This window comes from Pseudonaja textilis, chromosome 3 (genome assembly GCF_049901715.1).
Source record: "Pseudonaja textilis isolate UNSWEBS1 chromosome 3, rPseTex1.2, whole genome shotgun sequence".
NCBI classification, from domain to species: domain Eukaryota; kingdom Metazoa; phylum Chordata; class Lepidosauria; order Squamata; family Elapidae; genus Pseudonaja; species Pseudonaja textilis.
In genome coordinates, this window is record NC_141992.1 from 33,386,331 (window position 1) to 33,412,786 (window position 26,456).

Here is a 26,456-nt window from a genome sequence, read left to right on the forward strand (position 1 = left end):
ACTGCTTAACATTTGTATTTACATTCATTGGAGGGGAAGGAATTACAAGTAAACAGGCATACAATGAGTAATATATAGAGATGAATGTATATAGTACCTAGGAAACAGTGCCAGCTGTTTGTCTAACATATTTGTGGTTCTGTGCCAGAAGCAGCTTAGGAGGCAAAAGCCTTCAGCATGTAACTGATTTAAGGTTTTATCACTTTCAGACAACAGTACAGGTGGGAAGTTTCTAATCAACTAATTAAGGTCATAGGTCTAACTTTGTTAACTTGCTGTTAGCACTTATTTGGGAAGCTCAGATCTATATTCTTCTTCTGGAGGAAAGCTCAGATATGCAAAGGGGAGGGGCAACATTTGACTGTCTGCTGGATGGAGGTCATGAAGACAAAATGGAAAACACATCCTCCTTTGGCTGGATATCTGGTAATTCTACGCCTATGTATAAAGGATGCATAGCTTTCGTATCACAAATGCAGCTAGATAATGCAGAAGCCCAGGATTACCATAGACAATTCACTAACCATTCAGACCTGAAGTTGAAAGAATAGCTTGATTTACTAATAGAAGCAATGTTTGAAAATTCTTTCAACTAGGCCAAATACTGTACAAATCCATATGGTAAGCAGGTCTTTAGGAACTTCACAATTTCTTTCTCTTCATATAAAACCTGAGCTTGTAACAGTTTGAGTTCCAACAACTAACATAATGATTCGCTGTAATGATTCAGTCTACAGTAGATCATTGAAAAAAAAAAAACCTGAGGCTCTCCGAACATAAAAACAATTAAATGTACTAAAAAAAAAACCCCAATATATCCATATTCTAAATCCACTGAGGGGTAAATATAATTTTCTGCACATATTATATTTTAATTGCAAAACTCTAGCTTTGTTTAAGCTTGAATATTTTTAAGAAAATTGAAGAAAGGTCAGTTTCAAACATATTAAGGCATAAAGCAGCAGGATGTTATTGCTGAATGGAATATTCACCGGTTGATATTCAAATTCAGGCTATAAAATTTAAAGTTAGGCTGGACTGAGTATTTTATTAGCTAAATTCTATTCTCAGTGTAACAAGGGGGAGGATGTCCACCAATCCTTTACAAGAGCCTTCATATCAAAGGTGAAAGGTAATGTAGGAGCTGCAGAAGGAATGCATGAAAATAACTTTTTGTTTTCTCTAGTGGGAATATGTATCTTTCTTTTATGCCACAGAAACAGTGGTTCATGGAAGGGCAAATCTGTAGCCAATCCATCATATTTTTAAGTTAAAAATGTAGAATTCTTCTGAAACATACTCTGATTCTTTGGATGGGCCTAAAACAAAAATTATACTTTAGAATTTAATATTAGTTCTTGCAATTAACAGAAACATGCTAAGTTAATGTATAAAGTACATATTGTAAAATTCGGTAAAGAAACAACAGACTGTTTTAAACAAATAATCCATAATATCTGATTACTACAGGACATAAAAATGCATACAAGTTGGCTTCAGAGAAGCTGGAAAAGCTTTCCTCTTACAGTTCCTTTTTGTATCTTTATGGTTCAAAATAATTTTCTTGTGTTTCATTGAAAGCATAAGACCTATATTGTTTTATAATTGTTTATTATTAAAATGATGATCAAAATATTCATAACATTAAAATATTGTAATATTTATTGTGCTAATGAATATTTAGCTCTAAATCAATATATCATACATTCATCAGCTGTCATGATTAAGGAATTATGGAATAAACCCTTCATAGAAAATATATGAATTTCAAGCAAGTAGCACAAGATCTTTGCCCCTCTAAGTTTATTTTATATATTTACTCAGAATATATATGAAGCTATGGGTTTTATTCACTGGTTCATTTCACAGTTGATGGTTTGCACTAGTGTGGAAAGAATACACTTGTGAATACCAATGATCCCATTTTTAATTTAAACAACACTGCCTGAATACTAAGGCTAAAGTTAGTGTGAGGAACAACATTTTCATGAGATCAACAAAGTATGCATGGGGAATGGGCTCAGCCATCTATATCACAGACATCAGTTTTGGCCCTGAATATTTCTGCAGCAGGATATGCTGCTCCAGAATGGAGTACACATGCAAAGCTAGCTGACATCACTGTCAATGAAGCAGTACACACAGTGGCAGGATGCCCTAAATCCACACCAATTGAGAAAATGTACCCTCTTGCTGGTATTGTTCCACCCAGGATTAGGAGAGAAGTAGCAGCAGATGCTGAGAGAACCAAACAAATGATCTCTGACATCCTCTGCAGCAGGGTATGAATATTTAGCTCTAAATTAATATATCATACATTCACCAGCTGTCATGATCCTCTGAATGCCCCAAACTCATCGACTTAGATCTAGGAAGAGGTTGTATGGTAGGAGCATAAAACTCTATTAGAAGATGGAGGACAGAATTCCTGGAACAAGAAATAACCTCAAAAGAGAACACGGCTGAGGGATTTGATCTCCCGATGTTACTTGGAAGACATTGAGGGTGGGAGTGTCTAAAAGAAAGACCAACATGCTCAGGTGGGGGTTGCTGGCAGATAAAAACATGCAGTATGAAAGTGGGGAGAGGCAGAATCCAGCCCATTTGTTAGCCTGTCAATTACTACCAGTAGAATGGACCAAGAGTGATTTGTTTCTGGTCAAAAAGGTAGCTTCATTTTGGAAGTTTAAGATTAGATCTGGGCACGAAATAAATAAAAATTACTCAGGCCTATTTAGTACAACTTCTCTCCCCATCCCTTGAGGAAGCATTTCTGAAATGGGCGGCGGCACATTTCAAACAGAAGATAAAACCTAATGAAAATTGGTTATCCCTCCTTGTGCAAATTTAGAAAATTTACACTTATAAAGCCAATGCTGGAGTCGGTGAAGTTTCAGATAATTTTAGAAAAATGATTTATATTGTAAAACTGAAATCTACCTGTTAGTTTCTTGATTTTTAAATCCTAAGGTATTTTTGTAAGTTTGCTATATAGAATAGTGATGCTTAAATTAACATTAAAATCATGTTATTATTTACACAACTTTCTCAAATTCGCAGTAAATATACAATTTTGGGTAAAAATCTAGAGGTATTTTCCACTGCAGTTTTTCAAAGGCACTATGCAGGCTTACTCTATAATTTTACAGAATATCTTTTGAAGAAAGTTTGGCTAGAATACATGCACACACACAGAATTGAAGGAATATACTAACTCACTCAAAAAGTTTTACTTTACAATTTAAACCACTACTGTTCCTGTCTAAATCCTGATTTTCATCATCCTTATTCCACCCTTCTTTCATTGGAGTAAGTTCAGGAGCAACCACATCACCATCCTATCAAATAATAATAAAAAAAAGAAATTAAGTTTTGCATTTCAGGTCAACTGTTAAGATATTTTGTCATCTTCTCTCCTGACAATTGTAATAAATATGTGTACATTTAAGGGATAAAATATTACCAGGCCTGACATATCTCTGTACATGGTAAATCATGATTTTTTAAATTTCACAATGATCTTTTTTTATTGTTAATGAAAATACTGATTTCATGTAAATAACATTTTAATTTCTAGTAAGCTCATTAATATAATTAATATAGCATATGAGCAGGATTCGTGTCTTGCCAATGCTTATTGCAGTAGCCCATTAAAAAGTATATCGTAAAGAATTACACTTTCCAAAATTTTCAGGAGGATGGTACATTATGAGTGTACCCTCATTCACATTTGAACATCTTACCCATGGTTTAGTGAATTGCTTATCCATACACCACTTAACAAAATATTTTGTAGCAGCCTCAATTATCTTTGTATCTTTTTTTTTACAATAAACTCTGATGATCTGCTCTGCAAATTTTTCCGGGAGCAGCTTTGAAACCTTAAAGATAGAAATAATTAAAACATTTAACTTCAGTGACTTTCCTGATCTTTCCCAAGCAGTAAAAAAAGATAATTGAAAACCATTATAAAAGGAGGATCCAATATAAGCAGAGCTGGTGTAGAGGATTCACCCTTTAAAACCAAATATCATTATTGACTTATGACCAGTTGCTTAGCAACTATCCAAAGTTACAAAGAACCCTCCAAAAAGTACTTTTGACCCAGATTTGAAGCAGCAATGGCTGTTCTCCTCCCCAGTCACATATCATATTTTGGGCACTCAGCAACTGGTCCACATTTACGGTTATTTGCACAATCCTACAATCACTTAACCATGATTTGCATTCCCCCCTCCCACCAAGCAACCAGCATTTGCTTCTGATTTCTAGCAAAAAATGGCCATTGAGGACAAAGGATTCACTTAATGATTGCAGGGTTTGCAGTACAACCACAGGGTTCATGTTATAACTGCTATAAAAAACACTGTAAACTCAGATATGATCACATGATAACCTCATGACTTCTGAACATAATCCTGGGCTCAATTATGCTCATAAATCAAGGACTACCTGCAATATAATGGCTATTTTAAAACCAACACAATAAACTGGCAAAACCAACCAATCCCATTTTTACTTACTTGTTCTCTTGTAATTTTAATTGCCTGAGTGATGTCATACTTGCAGTAAAAACGAACACTATTGATGGGATTCCTTTTTTTCATTCCATAATCCATATCAATAACCTTTATTTATACGAGGAATTCAAAATAAAGCACATTTAACAACTTATATACATACACTCTAAGAAAGCAAAGTAAGATATTCTATTAAAAAACACAAAACTTGAGCTTGGTTGTTTTCTTGCAGACGTTTCGTTACTCAAACTAAATATCTAGCACTGATGATGTTACCTAGTTGGGTAATGAAGGATCTGCAAAAAAACAAGTGACCTCAGAGAGCACAAAGAACCACTCATTTCAACTCTGAGCTACAAATATTCTCCTTTACCAGTAAAATAAAACCAAAAAAGGTGCACCTTACTTACATCAACAATAAAATCTTCAGCCTTCAGTTCCACATCTTCAGACATTGTCATAGGTTTGGAATTAACAATTTCAGCACACAATCCTTCATAATCTTCCTAGAAGGCATAACATTTTAAACTTTTTATTGAGTCAGCAGACAACAGTAATTTCAGAAACTTGATTAATATCTAGAAAAATATTTGAGTTATGTGTATCATTTACTGCAACAAATATAGCATTGCTATAACAGTATATCTACAGTCTATTGATATCATATACATATATATACATATATATTTACATACATACATATACATACACACACACACACACACACAAGTTGTAGCAACGTTTCGGCAGAATCTCATCTGCCATCATCAGGCTTCTGTATAGTGTTCATCTGTGAGTCAGACTTTTACAGTGGTTTCAGATTTAAATTTGGGGCAGCCTATTGCTGCGCCAGAATGGTTTTTTCTTCATCCTGATTGGTTGGGAGTCTTGGTCTGTGTTTATTGGTCTTGGAGTTTGCTGTGTTCTGCTTGATTGGTGTTTCTAATATCTTCTGCCTCCAATACAGGAATGATGTATTTGATCATGAACAACTCAATCATGATGATCTTTATTGGAGTCTAGTCTTGCATTTATACACATTTTTAGTTATCCTCCATCACTGGTTAACTTTGGTTACTGCTTAACTTTCGTTACTGTTTAGCACAGTAATCCATACAATTAATTATCTCTAGTTAAAGTCTAACATATGTTTACTTCCTCTCTCTAATCCTCCTTTAGATTAGTGACTTTGTTTACCTGAGTTGTATTTGCTTGGAAACATTCTTTATCTGAGGTTTGCCACCCGAGATTGGAACATTCCTGCAATTACAACTCTACAACAGACGAACACAATACAGGAGCCTGATGATGGCAGATGAGATTTTGCCGAAACATTGCTACAACTTTAAAAGCACAACTATAATGACATGGGAAAATACCCGAACAAAGCTGAATACCATACATGTAAGTACCCGTGAAAACTTAAGAAAATAATAATATATAAGAATATATATATATTTCAAAAGAGTAATTACATCACCATCTGTTTTGGCAAGAGCATTCTGAACTCTTCAGGTGGACTGAAGTTGGGAGTGAAGCTAATCTCCATTACAAAGAGAAGGCAAATATAGGTTGGTGTATTTTAGTATTTGCTATTTCAGGATAAAAACTTACAATAACATTTTTCTTGAAAATATACAGTATGTAATTGAAATATGGATTAAACAAAAAGTATGGCTCATATGCTCTAGCAGCCCCTAAGGCACATGCAGTATTAAGATGCAGCACTTTTATGAATGAAAAGCAATGATTTAATTTCACAAAAAGAAAAATAAGAATATTAGTTATGTATCTGAACTATGGAATGAAGAATTGGAAAATCCACAATCTAATATAAAATTATGAAACATGAAACATAATTATTAAATATGAAATGAATTTATTGGAAAATTCACTTTTGAAATAAAGGTTTTGGGGAGGTTTTTTTTTAAGTGCCTTGTACCTTACTGAAAGGTAAGAATGAAGTATATGCCTTTTGAGAGCATGTGTGCCTGCACAACAATTTAATTCTACTGCTAGTTCCAACAGAAGTTACTGTATGTCTTGTACATACAAATGGAAATTGCAGTCATGCAAGCTTCCTAAATGAGCTGCTTTATTGTTTCATGAGATGTTTAATTTGGGCCAATTCACCTTACAAATTATCACTTTTGAATACTTTGCAAAAATTAAGTATGAGTAATAAACTATACTATAAGAGTTGTAAACATAATGCTTGGCTACACACAGCAATTTTTAACTTTTTTGCAAACAATTAAAGAAAAGAGCTCCAATGTATGCAAGAGAGCAAATTTAAAGGTGCTAATAGAACAAATATAGATGAAGCAACTGTTTTCTTTATTTCCTGTGATGGCTGTCTGCCTTAGACATTTTAATTAACTCATTGAAAATTCTGTTGCAAAAGGAAATTCAGTCTGTTTCAACTAATTGCAAAGGGAGTTTTTAATGTTCAAAAACATTTTGTTTCTTGCAAGTTTACTACCAAGTAATTACAAAATGCTGCCATCTCATCTTTTCTTTTGCAACTGGAACGAAAGGGCTCATTCCCATGATTTTCTATGACCCAAACATTGAAACATTAATTATGATTAGACAATCCTTGCCTTGTTGGTTATTGTTTCATAAATATTTCCTTCCCAAACAAGGAATAAAGTTGGGCAAAAAAAAGCAGTCAGAATAGAAGCGACTGCTTCCAATTTTCTATTGCCTTCCACATTGAGTTTCCTTATGGGAATCTGTCAAGGAGCATTGGAAATCTGCCTTTCCCTCTCCCATTTCCTTCCCTTCCCTTCCCTTTCAGGTAGGCAGAATAAAGATCATACATGATAGCAGCCACAACTTTCCCAAATTTTATCTCTTGGGAGTTGTGGGCCCTAGATTTTGGACGCCCTCTGTAAGTTAGTCCATTGGAAGTAACTTGGTTCGGGAATTGTTCTATGATGCACCATTTCAACCAATTAAAGGACATGATAAGAGTTTTAATAGTATAGAAATGGAGCACCCAAGCTATTAAGAATTATGTTTAAAGGTTAGCACCTTTAAAACTCTATATGGCACAGACCAAGGTTATCTGCAAGATCACCTTTTTCTAAGGATGTCCACCTGTCTTGCCAGGTCTGATAGGTTGGGCACAGTTCTCATCGCTTCCCTTAAACATTGCTACCTTATGAGAGTGAGGAAGCATGCATTTTGGGTGGCAGCCCCTGCTCTATGGAACGCTCTTCTCCCTGAAGTTGGGCAGGCCACTGCTTCCCTAGCTTTCAAAAGACCACTGAAGACCTGGCTTTTCCTCCAAGTGCTGGCATAGGATGAGGTAACTGCTAGAAGTTTGACTGGATGCCAGGCTTTTTTGCTTATAATGTTTATTGTTTTAGTGATTTTTTATGTGGTTTATATTCTTGATTGGGAGCTACCCAGAGTTTGGTATAAGATGGGCAATTATAAAAATGTTTTAAATAAAATACTTAAATGCATACATATACATATACCATTTTGGACCATCACATCAGAAGTAGCAGTACACTGGTTCCTGCAACATTTTTAGATGTCCTCAGTCATCATTCCCTATTTTTAATGATCCAAATCTCAAAACATTGCCAAACTTTAGCAATGTTAGCAAATCTTTAGCAAATCTCTTATGAGAGATTTATATTTAGAAAATATAAAAGATATAGAAAATGAATAATTGTTCAATTATTATACTTAAATGAATTCATACAATGAAATGATTTAACCAGTGCAAATTGCCTCAACCTTTTTAACTTCCTCGCCCTCTGGTGGCTGTGTTTCCCCCAAGCATTTAAAGAGATCGCGCCGCTGTACTTTACACAGAATTTCACGTGCATCACTCAACTCTGGTTCATCAGAATGTAGAATCTTCAAAAAGATTTCATCTGCAAGAAAGCATTATGTAATTATTCTCACATATATTTTGTTAAAAATTTCAATAATAAACAATAATACAAACTAAAAGAAAGAAAAGAGAATAGAAAGAACAAAATGTGAAAAAAAATAAAGAAAATGAAATGAAATAAAGAAGTGACTTCCAACCTTCATTACAAGTATAGACAAATTTAGTAACTCTTCACATCTTACATGGCAACAAATAGATAGCTCTTCATCCCATATCCCATCCCTTATCTATAAGCAAACCCATAAAACATCAACTTTTCAATCCTGGTGTTAGCAAATAGTTTGTAAAGGGTTGCCAGAACTTTGTAACAAAATCTTACTTTAACCTTGGTCAAATAAACCAACCTGTGGTTTACTCACCAGTTCTTCGGTCTTTGCTACAATCATCAGCTCTTTAATGCCTTAATTATTAAAGCTAGCTATAAATATTCTTATATCCATGAAAAAAATAAGAATATTTTTCCTAGTCTAAAATAGTAACCAGTAATCTCCCACAAACAGAAATGCTCATTTTATTTACAACTTTTAATCCAACTGAAGAATCTCACTGATAAAATGGAGGAACAGGGTAAGATCTTTTTTTCTCATTCTCTAATTCCACAAACTACTTCTGAACTGTGGACTACATAATTGGAGTACCCTGCAGAAATACCTGGTTTTTGAAAGGATTTGCAGTTTCAATGGAAACACGTTGCCACAACACTGAAACCTGAGAAAAATACTTCTCATACTTAGTGTGATAAGAATTTATGCAGAATCCACACATTCACCTGTCAGCTTGGTGTAGGCTTCCATGTCTTCCAGTGCTGTAGAGATCTGGAACACTTTTCCACCTGAGCCCTTTATTTTGATATGTGGATCAGCCTTTAAAAAGGCATCAGTAATCCTAATATGAAATAAATACAAACTGGAAATTATTAAAAACTGGGTTTCTAGAAACTATAGATTTAATTATACTTAAATATAAACAATATTTACCTACTTCAATGAAATCTACTTTGACAATGATTAAGAGAGAAAGGAAAGGATTTGTTCAACTGAGCTAGATTAGCAGAGAAAAAGTTAATGGGGTATATTAATTTATTAAAAATCTTTTGAGAAATCAATGACACTTCTAAGTATATTAATTGTATGCAACTTATTTATAAAAAGTACATCTAAACATCAAATCTTATTGAAGCATTTCCCTCCCTAATCATGTAGAAATATAACTTCTTCAAATAATACCTTGTTCATTGCAAATGTATACAGATTTAAAAATATTAAAATGCATATTTTTATAAGGATTGATTTAATCAACAACTCCCACAGAGTAAATCCTTTCAAACTTACATGGTTTCAATAACGTTGACAACTTTGTGTTGATATGCTCTGCGGTACAGACAGTTTCGTGTGTGGAACATGTCATACAAATTTCCAACCTCCTTTTAAATATATAAAAAATATTATTTATCTATTAAAACTATAATTGCAAAACACTTCTTGAACACTTCTTGAAATTCATTGACTGTTGCAAAATATTTGTATGAGAGTTCTATAAAGATAAAATTATTTTAATCAGTAAAAAAATATCCAACAGTTATTTTTGCAATCAACATTGTTTTGTTATTTAGTAGAAGACTTTTCTATCATTATGTTTCAGATATCCAATCTTATATTTTAGTAGAACCATGAGGCAATCCTTCTGCCTGTAATATGAATTCTACATTCAGCATTTAAAATGGCAGTTCATGGCTAAAATAGCCAGTCCAGTCGACCTGAAAGGTCCTGAGGGAGCCCTATCATCCTTCAAAGCCTTGATCTTCTTTCCCTTCAAAGAGAATTTGAAAATTCAGGTGAAATAAAAGAGCCCATGGGGACACTTCTGACCCTTATTTGTCTTTGATGGTGATGAGCATGGCACTAAATCTGCAAAAATAGAATAAATAAATAAGCCATCTAGAGTCGCCTTGAGACAAGATGGACAGCAAACAAATCTAATAAATAAAAGTTAGAGATTACATAAAAAGGCATCTTGCCTTGACTTTTATTATTCTGCTCTTTAAATTAAGGCTTTCACTGCTACTCTTTCACCATTCAATAAACCCACTAACTTTGGCAAGCAAAGAATTACAGCACTTCAGAGGATTAACGTCCTTGCCCAGAAGATTATTGGTTGCCCTCTCCCCTCTTTGGAAGAGTTTTGTAGCTCCCACTGCCTTAAGAAAGTTCAAAGCATTCTCAAAGATCCATCTCATCCTGGGCACCCTTTTTTTTTGAACCATTACTATCTGGCAGACAGTACAGAATAATAAAAGCACAAATAGGCTGAAAAACAGCTTCTATCCCAGGGCAGTAGCTCTGTTGAATTCTATTGTATAGTGCAGTGTTGGTGCAGTGTTGGGGGGGCTTGAGTGTATAGAATGTGAAGGATGTGTGTTATTTTCATGGTCCTGATGTGCACTGAAGATGGTGTTTGACTTAGTTGTATGAGGTGCAATGACAATAAAGTAAACTAAACTAAACTAAATTAGCTTTCTAATCTTTGGAAGTCAGAATTTAGACTTCTAAGAAATCCACTTCTAAAACTTTATTCTTCTACACAAGAACTATAACCTTCTCTTATTCCTGCAATGTAGTATTCTCTTATTCCTGCAGTGTGTACCCTAACTGATATTTTTGTGAAATATACAAAATACACAATCTGTCCAAGGAATTTACCTTATCACGGGTACAAATATGCATCATATCTTCCACTTCGCAAACCCGAGCAAATTTAATGAAGCGCTCATAATCAAAATTGTTTTGAATTCCAAGATGATGACAATCCCTGAGTATATTCCAAAAAGACAAATAAGATCATTCAATCATATATTTTTTTAAATCTAGTTTGCACGTGAATACATTTACGATTCTACTAAATATTATTGCACACAAATTAACATACAGTACTGATTTAAAATATCAGTAAAATAAAGCAAAACAAAATTATTAGCAAAATTATTAAACCAAAACAGACAATGAACATGAAATAAATCAGTAATTTCAACGTTATATAGCAATCTGCAGTTTTAATGTTCACTTATTTGATTTTCCTAAGCAGTTTTCCATGATATTAAGCAATTCATAAAAGTTTATAAAACAATATTCTTTCTATCTATCTATCTATCTATCTATCTATCTATCTATCTATCTATCTATCTATCTATCTATCTATCTACACACTTAGTTTTAAAGTCATAAGTATCATCTGACCAACATTCTTTCTCATTTTCTACCATATTTTTCTCTACTATGAATAACAGATCCAAGTATCATTTCGCTGAGAAAAACACCAAATGTAGAGTAATCAGGGTGCTTATTTCTACTCAGCTTCCTCTACAGCTTTTTGATATATACTGCTCAAAAAAATAAAGGGAACACAAAAATAAGATATCCTAGATCTGAATGAATGAAATATTCTCATTAAATACTTTGTTCATTACAGAGTTGAATGTGCTGACAACAAAATCACACAAAAATTATCAATGGAAATCAAATTTAGCAACCCATGGAGGTCTGGATTTGGAGTTACACTCAAAATTAAAGTGAAAAAAAAACCACTACAGACTGATCCAACTTTGATCTAATCTCCTTAAAACAAGTCAAAATGAGGCTCAGTAGTGTGTGTGGCCTCCATGTGCCTGTAAGACCTCCCTACAATGCCTGGACATGCTTCTGATGAGGTGGAGGATGGTCTCCTGAGGGAACTCCTCCCACACCTGGACTAAAGCATCCCCCAACTCCTGGACAGTCTGTGGTGCAACGTGGCATTGGTGGATGGAGCAAGACATGATGTCCCAGATGTGCTCAATTGGATTCAGGTCTGGGGAACCGGCGGGCCAGACTATAGCATCAATGCCTTTATCTTGCAGGAGCTGCTGACACACTCCAGCCACATGAGGTCTAGCATTGTCTTGCATTAGGAGGAACCCAGGGCCAACAGCACCAGCATATGGTTTCACAAGGGGTCTGAGGATCTCATCTCGGTATCTAATGGCAGTCAGGCTACCTCTGGCGAGCACATGGAGGGCTGTGCGGCCCCCTGAAGAAATGCCACCCCACACCATTACTAACCCACTGCCAAACTGATCATGCTGGAGGATGTTGCAGGCAGCAGAACGTTCTCCACAGCGTTTCCAGACCCTGTCACGTCTGTCACATGTGCTCAGTGTGAACCTGCTTTCATCTGTGAAGAGCACAGGGCGCCAGTGGTGAATTTGCCAATCTTGGTGTTCTCTGACAAATGCCAAATGTCCTGCACGGTGTTGGACTGTAAGCACTACCCCCACCTGTGGACATCGGGCCCTCATACCACCCTCATGGAGTCTGTTTCTGACCGTTTGAGCAGCCACATACACATTTGTGGCCTGCTGGAGGTCATTTTGCAGGGCTCTGGCAGTGCTCCTCCTGTCCCTTCTTACACAAAGGCGGAGGTAGCGGTCCTGATGCTGGGTTGTTGCCCTCCTACAGACTCCTCCACATCTCCTGATGTACTGGCCTGTCTCCTGGTAGCGCCTCCATGCTCTGGACACTATGCTGACAGACACAGCAAACCTTCTTGCCACAGCTCGCATTGATGTGCCATCCTGGATGAGCTGCACTACCTGAGCCACTTGTGTGGGTTGTAGACTCTGTCTCATGCTACCACTAGAGTGAAAGCACCACCAGCATTCAAAAGTGACCAAACCATCAGCCAGAAAGCATAGGAACTGAGAAGTGGTCTGTGGTCACCACCTGCAGAACCACTCCTTTATTGGGGATGTCTTGCTAACTGCCTATGCTTTCCACCTGTTGTCTATTCCATTTGCACAACAGCATGTGAAATTGATTGTCAATCAGTGTTACTACCTAAGTGGACAGTTTGATTTCACAGAAGTGTGACTGACTTGGAATTACATTGTGTTGTTTAAGTGTTCCCTTTATTTTTTTGAGCAGTGTATTATTCTGCAGAATCAATAGAGATAGTGCTATCAGTCAAGATAGTGTAGAGGTGGAATGAAAATAATTGAAAATTGGCATTTGTATGGATATCAACCTACTTTACACAGAACTAAATTTGATACTAACTATGGGCTTATCAAAGATTTCCCAAAGTGATCGAATTAATAGCTTAATTTCTTCATTTATTTATTAAACTACATGATATAGCTTGAGGTAAGATTGAACTAAGATCTACCCATTTCTTGCTGACTTTTTATATATATGAATACATTTTTATATCTTCTGAAGGATACACCTTACATTATTTATTATTTCTGTGTATGCTTGCCTTTCCATCAAGATTAAATCTAAAATAATACATAATACAAATAGCATAAAAACAAATCACATAAAATTGAAAGAGTCTAACTGCAAAGAAAAATACATTCCTGTTCTTTTAAAAATGGGAAAGAATTACTTTGTTGAAGGCGTTGTAGGCAAAACTCTTTCAATAACGCTTATAAAAATGTTTTCAAGTCTAGTAAATAGTATAAAGTTTCCATACCTGGCAAAATAGTCCCATTTATCAACATCAATGCCACTTGTTTTGTTAGCTACTATTTCATAAAGAAAACTCTTGTTTTTGAAACGACCACGATAGGGCCACTGTATGAGAAGGACAAAAATGTAAGTGAATACTGTCTTCTAATCAGTACCTACACCTATCTCATGGTGAACAATCAAACCAAGATTTTTAAGCAGTAACTTTCCAAAATTTTGCAAATGCTGCAGCATATTAATTCCTATAATCAGTATTTTAACCATAAATAATTAAAAAGTAGATAGTCCCAGTCCAGCCCAAGACAGTGGGGTATGGGGGCTGAGCAGCAGCAGTAATGGGAGAAGGGAGGCAGCAGGGGACAGGACAGTGGTGAAGTATTGGCATTGGGGACAGGGCATCAGTGCAGCATCGGAGGTGGACAGCAGGGGGCAGGGCAGCAGTGACCATCCACAACAGCCCGTTTCTTGTGTGGCTCTTTTGGAAAATTGCCCACCTGTTACAAATGTATTCCATAATTATTCCCATTGCTGCATTATGTCTGTTTAAAACGTTTTGCATCTTTTTTAACATGCAATGTTTTATTTGTTCTGTCTCCATGTCTTATCTGAGTAAAAGCTTATATATGGATCCTACTGGGTGTCTTTATTCTGTATGACATTTCAAAATTTTCTTAGAAGCCCTGCCTCATTTTTGCATTCAGTTTTTAATTTTAGAACAACGTTTAAAGTAATCCATATTTTTTATTTGAACAGGATTAAGGGAAAAACATTTATACATATATTCTAATGATGGTTCTCAACATGTCAGCAAACAACACCTTCCACCCTCAGAAATGTCAGGACTAAGCCTGGGCCTTTCTGCATGCAATGGTTTGCTCCGCTACTGAACTCCTGAACTTTATATATTAAAAATAAGTAACTAACAAAAACTAATGATCTTACCTTTTGCCCCTTTCCTTTTTTGATCCAAGTTCATTCTAGTAAACTGCACAATATCTAGATAAGATCCAGGAATATGAAAAAAATGGAACTTACCTCTTTGCCCCCACTTTTCTCCTGAACAGGACTATCTATCTGTTCTTTGATAAAATGTATGTCTTCATCAAGCTTGAGACCATACTTTTCCATAGCTGGCTTTAAGTTATTGGAATCAATTAAGTGTTCAAACATCTGAATGGAAGCCTGCTCATGCTGTAAATATATATAGATAGATGTTAAATCACCTTTTTAAAGAGTATGGCATAAATGTGCCAGGGAAGCCTACAATGCTTTTTAGTTTTGGCATCTTATGATTGCTATTTCATTTGGTTAGCAGCGTTTGGAGAATATCAGGTCATCTAGGCTTTCTTTCAGTGACTTTGCCTCACAATTGGGTAGGTCTGGTGCTGGTTCCCACTTCCACAAGTAATGCTGCTAGCTTTTCCCACTACAGTGATATCTATTTATCTACTTTTCATTCTCTTTCAAACTGCTAGGTGGGAAGGAGCTAGAGGCAAATGATGGGAGCTCACTCTACCACGTGGTGTCATGGGTTCAAACAGCCAGAGTGCCGACCATCTTTGGCAGATATATCCAGGGTTATTAAGCTGCTGTGCCACTGTGCTCCCTTATGTTAAGCACCATATAAACTATCCATCAATCCAGCATAACTGATATTTCATCAAGAAAAGCTAGAAGCCCTTGTTTAAAATCTCCACAATGATTTAAATTTGGCTTATGAATCCCAGCTATTGAGATAATACGTCACAGTTTTAAGTTTGTATGTATTACAAATAATATTTACAGTAACTACAGTTATTGTTGCTTTTCTATCCATTCAAGGAATAAGCAGAATAAGACATTTGCTCATTCAGAGAGTTGTCAGCTTACGACAGATCGCTTTTGACCAGAATGTTGACTTTTGCTATCTTCAAAAGAGACTTTTGTCTTTCAGAAACACACGGAAAGGCAAAGACACTCTTACAAAGACATCAAAATCCATATTCTGGGCAGAGAGAAACACTGGTTTGAAAGAGGAGTTAAAGAGGCCATCTATGTTAAAAATGAAAAGCCCCCTCTCAACAGAGAGGGAGGGATGACACCACCTATCTCCTGTTTACAACACAGTCCTTCCAGCAATTCCACACCAGTGATGGGATTCAAATTGTTTTACCACCAGTTAGGTGGGTGTGGCTTGGTGGGTGTGGCTTGGTGCTTTCCCTAATGCCAGTGCACAGCTTTCCCCGCACCAGCTGAGACCTGCAGCACCAATCAGCTGAGAGGATAAAGAGAAAAACGCAGGGGCAGGTAGGAGGGCCGATCCTACCTTTTCTCTTCTTTTTCCTCTCAGCTGATTGTCAGGATTTTTTCTCCTCCTCTCAGCTGATAGTCGGCTTTTTTTACTACTGGTTCCACAGAACTCACCTGAACTGGTAGCATACCACCAATGTTCCACACCCATTTGCACTTCGATTTAGGTGACTCTGAGGACACAGATAAACCTCCAATTGACCTCAATGACTCTCAGAGAGCTAATGATCTATTCTCACAGTGCTAACGACAAGGTGACTGCAAAGAATATAAATCCTTCCATTCCTCACCATTCAGTCAGAACGGAAGAAGCTTTTTGGATAAGAAGCGAAATGTTTTCAAGAAAAACAATCTCAAGGAAGTCCAGTTGCCTCTTGGAAAAGCACCTTTGGGACAACCATGACCTGGATGATTGAGAATCTCCATGAGCCTGTCTCACCTACAGTACATATAAATTTAATAAATAAAATAATATCCACCTTCCATTCTAATCCTGGGCGAGCAAGTGGAATGAATCTTCCATCAAACATATGCGAAAATGGTCCATGACCTAAAAGTAAAGATTATACAATTAATCTTTGGCAGAGTTAAGATGTATTTGTATGTCTTTAAATGCATATAGATATACTCAGATACATAGACAAATGTTCCTCAAATCTATTAAAGCCAAAGTTTTCACTTATTGTTTATTGAACCTGAGTTGGTCATTTTTTAATCCACTCCCTCTCTCTCTGATTAACAATTATATTAGAATTTAGGATTTAAGTTTCAAACTCTTTTCAGAATATTGGTGTTTTAATTGTGTTGAAAAGACCATGTTGAAATAAGTAATTTAATTTATAGAGTAGAACTTTAAAATTTAAAAACAATATTAAGCCAGAGAAACAAACTAGAAATAAAAAATGGCATGTTCTTCTTGTTACATTATTGAAAATATGGTTTGTAATCATCCTCAAAACAGGAAAACCTTATCATTTGGACTTACTATTTGTGCTAATTGATAATACACAAGATGTATCTTTCTAACAACTGCATCACATATTAAGACCATGTTTAGTTTTCTTTTCATAGAATAATTATGCTAAATTATTGCCAGAGTTTCCAAGGCAAGATCCTCCTGCCTTACCTTTCTTTTAGATGTTTCTAAATATTAACATTAAATGAGTATTATTAAAAAGCTGGCATGCTGCAAAGCAAAACATTAGCAATGACATTAGTCATTTACAGAGTTATTTGTGTAAAGAAATTCAGAATTTTGTGTTGAAATTCAGAATTCAACACAAATGTGGTGGCTAGCTATGTCTTAGGTCTTTGTTATAAATGAACAAAGTAATCAGGGACCTGAAAGCAGGCAGCCTGAGGAACTGGACAGTGTAGGAGGGAAACTTTAATGAAGTACAACATTGTAATAATATTCCTGACAAATTCAATTGCTGGTCATAAAAACTATCTATTCTGTAAGCTTTATAGTTTCCTGTACAAAATAATGACAGCTGGGGGTAAAAATAAGATTTGCCACTGTAAGCCCAAATTAAAACTATATATCCAAAGAAACAGTGGCAGAAAGCTAACAACAAAATAAATTATTTTGAACTGAAAAGCTCCAATCAGCAGCAGCAGAAATATACTCTTGTGGATGATTAGCTCTTTTTGTTTCAGCATACTTGATGGGATTGACCTTGTGACTTTCTATCTATCTCATAGGATTTGGGATGGACTGTCACCCCGCCTAGATTATTTCTATGTCATCTTCAGGCACATTCCATTGGTTGACAAACATTGAATTACCACACTGAATTATCGGTCAAAATAATGAATTCTAGTTGAGGCATTTCATAATTAAATTGACTTTTGTAATCCCTTTGTATAACCTTAGCCACTTTAAGCTCAGCAACCACATTTTAAATACCTGACACAGTTTACATCAAATTAGTATATTATTTTAATACAACTGTTAAAAGTGTTACAAGAAATAGTTTGAAATGGTATGTTTATATATGCATATTACTTATTAACAGAACTTGCTTACCCAAGTCATGACAAAGTCCAGCAATTTGAACACAGAGAATATCCCTCTGATCAATATTCAGTTCAGGTTGTCGTTCTTGCAACGCCTGCACCAAACGGCCTGCAAGATGACTAACACTTTTCCAGAAAGGGAAGAAATTAACTTTTCTATGTCTTGAGTTTAAGATTTATAAATAAAATAGGAATTTAGGTGACAAAAACAATGCAATTATGAGCTATGCTATAAGGCTTATTTAAATTCTGAATTTCCATATTATATAACAGAGAATGTTTCATGTTACTGATCTTTGTTTTAAATAATGTGAAATGTGAAATTTAATGTGAAACAAGGAAGAATATATATTTTTCTCATTTTTAAAGGAAGAAAACAATATCTGCATATTCTTGCCTGTATTTTATATACACTATGTAGAAACCAGTTTTCTTTAGCTCAAGCAGAAATTAAGAAAACTTTTCCTCTATCTCTTGAGCATGAGAGAGCACCATGGAGCATAGAAAGCCTACAATATAGAGAGTCTCTCTTCAAAAAGCCTAGTTTTACTAATGGTATACAACATAATAAAATGCATTATACTCAAGATACTGGCTACATAAACTAAGTAGCCTTTCTTTTCATCTACAATTATTAGTGGTGATTCCCAAAGTTTAAGAAAAAATATTACGTATTGTAAATTTTAAGAGTATTTAAATATGTGGCATCATAAAGCAAAATTTAAATATAAAAATCTCCGTCAATGGGAAACATATAGCAGAAACTGTTTTTTTTTAAATTCAGCATAATCATTTTACTTATACAAAAGCAATTTCTGTGTATAAACTAAGTAAACATTACTCCTTACCCAAGAGAATGTTCAAAGCGATTGTGTGATGCTCCTGGGAAAACATAGTAAGCGCCACCCAACTGTTTAATATATCGTAGACGCTGAAACTGAGGTGTGTCAATGATGCGAACAAGAAGAGGATGCATTTCAATATGTCCATGGATTGGGTCATTAAATACCTGGAAAAAGCAAAACAAAAATTTAAAATATCAGTTAATCTATAATAAATAATATTTCAATCAAGAAATATTCTAATTTCTAATTTTTCTAATTCTAAAAAATTAAGATAAACACAGGTAGTTAAAGTCCTGACTCACAAGTAACGAATAGCCCAAATGAAAATCAACAGGGACAAATTAACCACCCATATAAAACAAAAGTGGAAAACCCTAGGCCAGGATGAGTCACATGCTACCCATGCCTGGTTTAGTGAAGGGGAAAAAGTCCTGATATGTCATGTTATGCCACCGTGATGATGCAGTTTGACACACACATCCCGCCCTAGGCTAATGATTTAAATGTTCGCTATTATCTTTCTTCTTGCATTCCCAGAACTACTATAGATGGTTACTCTCTTACCATCTTGAGCAGATTTTGGGCAGAAAATAAAGCTTGCAGAGCAAGGAGGGTTTTTTTTTTTAAAGTTATCTGTTCCAAAAATATTACGAAAGTTCTGTTTTTTTGTTTTTTTGTTTTAAAGCAGGGAATTTTAACTTTCCAGATTTCCAGTTTTATCATTGGATTAATCTAAACTTCAATTTCTTCACCAAATTTAAGTAATTCTCAAAATAATATGGTCATACTTAGAAAGTTAATGTTGTCCCCATTCATATCCTGCCAAGAACTCACTTCTGGTTTTACTCAAAAATCTCCCTTTCTTACATTAGAAGACACAAGACATATTTGGATGCTGCTGGGAAAGCTTAAACCAGGTCTCAATTATCAGGAGAAATTGACACTTTAACATAACTCCAGTTTGAGAACTGCAGGTAATAAGTGCTTATTTTCCTGCAATAATCTTCCCTGTGTTCACAGTTACATATATAATTAAGGACCTGATGTTCTGCTTAACTTTGTTCTGGTTGTATTGGATTTTTTTGCTTTGTTTATTATAATGATTTATTATGTGCTATCAGGTCAATGCTGACTTTCAGTGACCATATACTTTTTCCAAGGCACTCTGTCTTAGTCCTTAAAGTCTTCCAAGTCTCTTGCCACTGGTCATCTTCCTTTCCTCTTCCTTTCCACCCTTCCCAGCGTTGTAGAGTTCTCCAGAGAGCTAGGCCTTCCCATAATGTGTCTGAAGCATGACTTAAATCTGATCACTTGTGTTTCAATTGAGTGCTCTGGGTTGATTTCTTTAATGGCCCATTTGTAGGATTATCATGTATAAAGTAGGAGGCTATATGTTTTCCAAGCAAATATATCAAATTAATGAAATAACTTGTTATATTAGGTCTGTGGTGGCGAACCTATGGCATGTGTGCCAGAAGTGGCACGCAGAGCCATCTCTGAGGGCAGGCAAGACGTTGCCCCAGCTCAGTTCCACTGTGCATGCGAGCAAGCCTCCCGTTAGCCAGCTGATTTTTGGGTATCTGCCATGCATGTGTGGGGAGCAGGGAGCATACGGGAGATGCTTGCGCATGTGCAGGGGAATGGGGGGAGCACGGGAGGGTCATGCATACATTGCATTATAGGTGCAGGTACGCATGCGTGCTCTCGCATGTGCACATGCGCACTTTCAGTACACAACGACAAAAAAGTTAGCCATCACTGTGCTAGTGTAGTCTTACACTAAATTAAATGTTCCAGTGCACACAGAGGCATAGAAGAAATTAACATATCCAGTTGATGAATAGCAGTGAAAGACAATTTCAGCATTCTGTTGGCTATTATTTTTATCATTTAAAGATTATAGTTAAATTAACAAAAGGTATATTTTTTATGCTGGACATCCATATATCCTTTCAGAAAGAATGTAATAGGGATTCAGCTAAATATTGGAGATGTGTAATTCAAAACACAACATTGGTTCATACGATCCCATCCCGTTCATGTCAGAAGCACCTAAGGTGCTTCCAGATTTAAAAGATTAGCTGGTAAAATCACCGTTGCCCAGTTGGGGGCCCTTTCATATCCTGTAAATGTGCCCACCAAAGTGGTACCTATCTATCTATTCAAGATTGCTCACTTTTGAACTACTAGGTCAGCTGGAGATGAAATGACACAGCAGCACTCGGGTCTCTGACTAATCGTCAACCCAGAATCCTAACCACCACAGTCCTGTGGGTTCATATGATATGGCCTTCTGTTACTGTGACTTCCTTTTAAACAACTGTTATTTCACATATTAATTTTGTTTTAAAGTTAATTGAATTTTATAAACACTAATCTTCTTTTGAATTATATAAAAATGATTTAGAAATTAACGGAGGGCAGAAAACAGATCAGGTGGTTTAACCATTGTAAAACAATATCTAAACAAACAGGAAAAATGAAAGCATGTCTATTCTCTACCACTTATACAATGTCTAAAGACTCTTACATTCTAACAAGGCTATTTTATGGACAGGAGATCCAATTCCAAGTCTATTTAGAAATTTGGATTGAATTGTAGCTTGTTTCCCAATGTCAAAATAAACTGGCTTAAGTATTAAAATAATATAGCATTACAAGATAATTTTGTTTGGTACATTCCTTTTTCAACATACAGAATAAATAAAGTGTTTGTTCACCTTTGTTATATCAGTGTAACTTTGACTTTGTGCCAGTTTGCGCATACAAATTAGCAGCTTCTTTTTCACTCCTGTAGCACTGAAAATGAAGCATATAACATGACTTAAACAATAATAAAATATTTTATTTAGTAATGAAGTTAATATGGAAGCTAAATTAACTGCTACTAAGACATGAATTTTATAGATGTTTTTAGCAAAATATCTTCTGGCAGAAAGCGATGGTGATAAATCACTCATTTTTAAAGGATAACGTCATGAAGAAAAAAGACATTTATTCCTATTCTAAAAGAAAAGTTACATTTACATTTCCACATTAATTTTATTAATAACAACATATACATATTTCACTTTCTCTTTTTACCCTGAGCAATGTCCTGCACAGTGTAACTATAAAATGGTAAGCATAAAATGATATATCCTCATTTACATCCTGCAAGCAAAGCAATATCCATAGTTAGTATGCTTTATGGCAGTGTTGAATCAATGATGTATGGCATCCCTAAACCACAATGACAAAAGCAAGAAACCTTTGGCAGAAGTCAAAAGCTTCTTGGTGCTGGCTCTCCAAGAGATAGGCAAGTCCCTCAGAACAAATCTTGAAGAGACTCAGAGAGGCTGAAAAGACCTGCACAACTTTGATTGGTAACAGTTCTTATCAAAAAGGACACAGTTAAAAGAAATAAGGTTACAAGGGTCAAGAGAAACAAACAATAGGGTGCAGAAACAGGATGTAAAATTAGAAAATAGAGAGAGACGGTAAGAATATAAATTAATAGCATTAAAAGGGCAATGCTATTGTCCTTAGATAATAAGATAAAATATAAAGTCTTATTTAAAAATAAGACATTACTAGCAATAAAAGGTCACACAATGCTGTATCATCAGGGATAAACTTTACTTTGTTATTCACCAACAAAAGTTACTAATTGTTATAATAAAAACATTTTTGTTCAAAAGACAGATGCGAGTGTACTGTCTGAATGTGTACTATCCATGAAATTATACAGCATGTACCAGAGAAACTTGTCACAATGTATCCAGAATTGTCATTTTGGATAAATGATTTGTGAATTCGCTCTCTAGCAACACAATGGGAAGACAAATTTATTTTGTGGGGGCAGGATATAAGCAAAGTTTAAAAACAGAGGTTAAATGTTTGGTATGTATTATGTTTATTCTTTTTCCTGTATTTTTGCTTTTTTATATCTTCATTTTTTTGTGTGTACCAAAACAATATAAAAAAAAATCTTCCAAAAAAACAGCATCTGAAAATGAAAGTCACTTAAATATATTATAGTATTTAGGCAACCAATAATAACCAAAAATGCAGGTGCAGAAGACATAACATTCTTATAATTTCTTCAATTTGAATAGATAAAAAGTTGCTTACCAAATTCCCATTTTTTCAAGATCAGATTCAGTGAGACCTGGTACACCTGAACCATCTATTTTATGTTCTAGGGAGTTAAATACATAAACTTTAACATTTCTTTCTGAAATTGTCATTTTGAAATTATTTGACAGGTTACAATTAATCTGACTACAGGACTACAAGTAATGAATAATATATACATTAATAAACTTGAAATACAGTATTGCTTTGATTCAAGCAATTACACATTCTTCAGAGAAGCCGTGAAAATATAGTGTATGAAGAGACTACTAATCCATGTTAGTAGTTTATTGAGAATCAGGCAACATAAACATTTAATAATTATAATTAAACGCACATATATCCTGTGAATTATGTTCATATTACTGTAATAAAGTGATTCTCCTTGTTCCCTAAATATAGATAAACTTGATATTACATTTATCCTGGAATAAATTAGCATAACCAAAAGACATCCAATATATATTCCAAAACTTCCCTGTGGATACAGGAAGGAAACAGGAATACAGGAATCCATAAGGAATGTGGGTCTTGCTAGTACCCTGAAGATTTGCTGATTGTATGGTAGTTTGATCTTGCTTACTTATAAGATAAGTACAACATACTGAGCAGAGCAAGCTATTCTATGCCAGAGCGTCAAGTATCACAGCCGCCTAGATTCAACTCAATTCACAACTCAATTCTTATTGGGCACACCCTCTAATATTACTGCAGGGGAAATAGTAATCTCAGAAGACTATGATTTCAATATCAGAGCAGATGATGCTTACTATGAAACAGAGAATCCAAGTGAATATATAACAATATATTGTCTATCCCATGTAGTTTGATTATAACATGTTTCTACATATTAATCTCCTTTGCAATGATCTTGTTTTTTGCCTATTTCATGGATAAGTCCACGCAGATTTTTTGACAACAGTGGAGAAGTTTTCCATTTCCTTCTTCTGAAATGTTGACCTGTCAGTTATTGTTTTTTTTTAACCTAGTATCAGGATATTTGATTAGAGGATTACTGTCTGACCTGCCACAAACTTAAACCTCTAAATACAAGTGATCCTTGGCTTCATTTGTTGAGAAAGATATAGTGTTATTAGAAGTGCACTGCAGTAGTGCATAGCCAGAACTGAGAATCAGGTGCCAAAATCTCTAAGCTCAATTTTTCCCTCCCTTAACTATCTTGAATTGCCCACCCCTGTGCAACCAGAAAGATTCAAGCAGGCTTGTCCAAGCACAGATTGGTAGGCAGCTGGTATGCCAGGTGACTTTGAAGCCGAAACTCCCAAGAGATACAGCATTTACTTTCACTTTCCCCCTCGCTTCACCACTCGCCTTAATTCATGGCAGTCTGTTACAATAGAGTAGAGCAAAGCACAAGCAAGCATTAAGATGGAAGCTGACTTTTATTAAGATTCTGAAACCAAGTCTCACTCTGTTTTCTAATATATTGTTAGCCTTCTTACTTTTCACAAGTCTTGAAGATAGCTTACCCAAGGAAATGAGATAAGGCATGCATTCCAAGGATAGCTTCACTTTAGATAAAAGTAATCTCAGAAAAGCCCTAGCAAGGAAGAAGGGAAGGAAGGGAGTCCCTTATACAGAAAAATGTTGATACAAGAAAGGAGTGACCGAGTAAGGGAGTGATATTCTATGGGAGGGCTGATTGTAAGGCATATAATGTGTGCTAAATGGATGGGGAGGGGGCTCTACAGTTCTCATTTAATGGACTGCTATCATTCTTGAAAAACAAAGTACTTAATTTCATCCTGTTGTTTCTTTGATCCCAATTCATGACAAACTTGTTAAGGAATACAATTCCAACACAATTTAACCTAGCCGTCTCCCATCCCACACCTGACCCTGGTTAGTTTCCAAACCCAGGCAAGCCACCATCTGCAAAATCTCTACTGTATCACCTAGTATAATTATTTTTATAGCCAGACTCTGAAAAATTATACTTAAAATCCTACAGGTTGGTCAGCATTTAATATAATTATCATAATACATTCCAGGAAAACATTAGTTTTACTAAGTGATAAATCTGAACACTGACAGGGCAAGTCACTAGACTAGAATATAAACTGGCAACAAACCACCCCTCTTACTAGCACTGATGATGCTATCTTGTTTGGGTTATCTTTTTATCTTGTTTGGGTAATGAAATGTCTGCAAGAAAACAAGCAAACTCAGAGAGCACCAAGAACCCCTCAGATAATTTTGAATTATATTTTCTAGAAATTCATTTCTAGAGTCATATTTCTAAGATAGTAATAAGTACAGATTGCCTGTATGTAAACTTAATATATCATCTGTGTCTTATAGGATTAGGCTACAAAAAAAATCAATAATAACCCAAACTCACCCAGTGAAGAACCTCATAGCAAACAGAGTTCAACCTGAGTTCCAACCTCCTAATCCACTTACCTAAAAACTCTTTATAGTATAACCTAAGCAAGACAATTCACAGGAATCTAGAGAAAGCAAGATCATTGTTAGGTGATTTCAATTCAAATATTATTCAGACATTAGCAATGATCAATTAAGAATTGGCTATAGCAACATTAGGAGGCAAATGAAACTATTGCTTCTGGAGGTGAGTTCCACATGCAGGACTAGAAGCAGTCTGGAGCCATTTCTTCATCAATGATTGTTGCACTGATGTAACCATAACAAAAGCAGGCCTGATATTGCTGCTCCTTGTCCAAGGGCAGTATAAACCAAAAGTCATGACATCATCCAATAGTAAACAAGGTGAGTAACTAAATTAATAAAATTCATTTTAAATAATCAGCATAATAGAATGTTTGTAAGCATATAAATGTTCTCATTGGAAAAAATGGTCTTTTTTCACAATGGAACCTATGTTTTGGATAGAGTTAATGGTGGTTTAAGATAAGATATTGGAATACAATCCAGTTGCTACAAATCTTGGATTAAACCAACAGCACACCATTTTAATTCATTTTAAAAGTGTGCTGCTTAGGTCCCTAGACGGCAGCGTTTAAGAGAAGGGACCTAGTGTTTATCCACTCTATTTTACCTAGAGGTATGGGCAGATACCCTCAAGAGAGGGGATCCATAAGTAGCCTAAGCTCATGCCATTTATGGCTTTAAAGGTGACAACCACCATCTGGAAAGAAACTGGAGCTATTGAAATAATGTTGAAATATGAGCAAAATGTGAGGCACCTAGAACTGCAAATACCACCACATTCTGGAGTTGTAGTTTCCAGATAATCTTCAAGAGCAGTCCC

At 35.3% G+C, this 26,456-nt stretch overlaps 1 protein-coding gene across 5 annotated transcripts in view; it reads right to left on the bottom strand.

Moving 5' to 3' along the window:
• Positions 1-1,597: 1,597 nt before the first annotated feature.
• Positions 1,598-26,456, bottom strand: part of SAMHD1 (SAM and HD domain containing deoxynucleoside triphosphate triphosphohydrolase 1) — a 29,037-nt gene continuing 4,178 nt past the window's right edge. For 2 of the 5 annotated variants that reach the window (XM_026697665.2, XM_087929182.1), the window contains exons 2-16: positions 23,201-23,267; positions 21,808-21,886; positions 19,091-19,251; positions 18,253-18,368; positions 16,703-16,773; positions 14,970-15,125; positions 13,939-14,039; positions 11,133-11,241; positions 9,765-9,856; positions 9,203-9,318; positions 8,274-8,413; positions 4,931-5,026; positions 4,524-4,628; positions 3,744-3,881; positions 1,598-3,338 (exon numbers count right to left, since the gene is read on the bottom strand). In XM_026697665.2, the coding sequence (XP_026553450.2) occupies positions 3,216-3,338; positions 3,744-3,881; positions 4,524-4,628; positions 4,931-5,026; positions 8,274-8,413; positions 9,203-9,318; positions 9,765-9,856; positions 11,133-11,241; positions 13,939-14,039; positions 14,970-15,125; positions 16,703-16,773; positions 18,253-18,368; positions 19,091-19,251; positions 21,808-21,886; positions 23,201-23,267 (1,670 nt within the window). In that variant the 3' untranslated portion in view covers positions 1,598-3,215. The remainder of the gene's footprint in view (positions 3,339-3,743; positions 3,882-4,523; positions 4,629-4,930; positions 5,027-8,273; positions 8,414-9,202; positions 9,319-9,764; positions 9,857-11,132; positions 11,242-13,938; positions 14,040-14,969; positions 15,126-16,702; positions 16,774-18,252; positions 18,369-19,090; positions 19,252-21,807; positions 21,887-23,200; positions 23,268-26,456) is intronic. The other 3 variants (XM_087929181.1, XM_087929185.1, XM_087929184.1) reach the window with 3 other exon arrangements.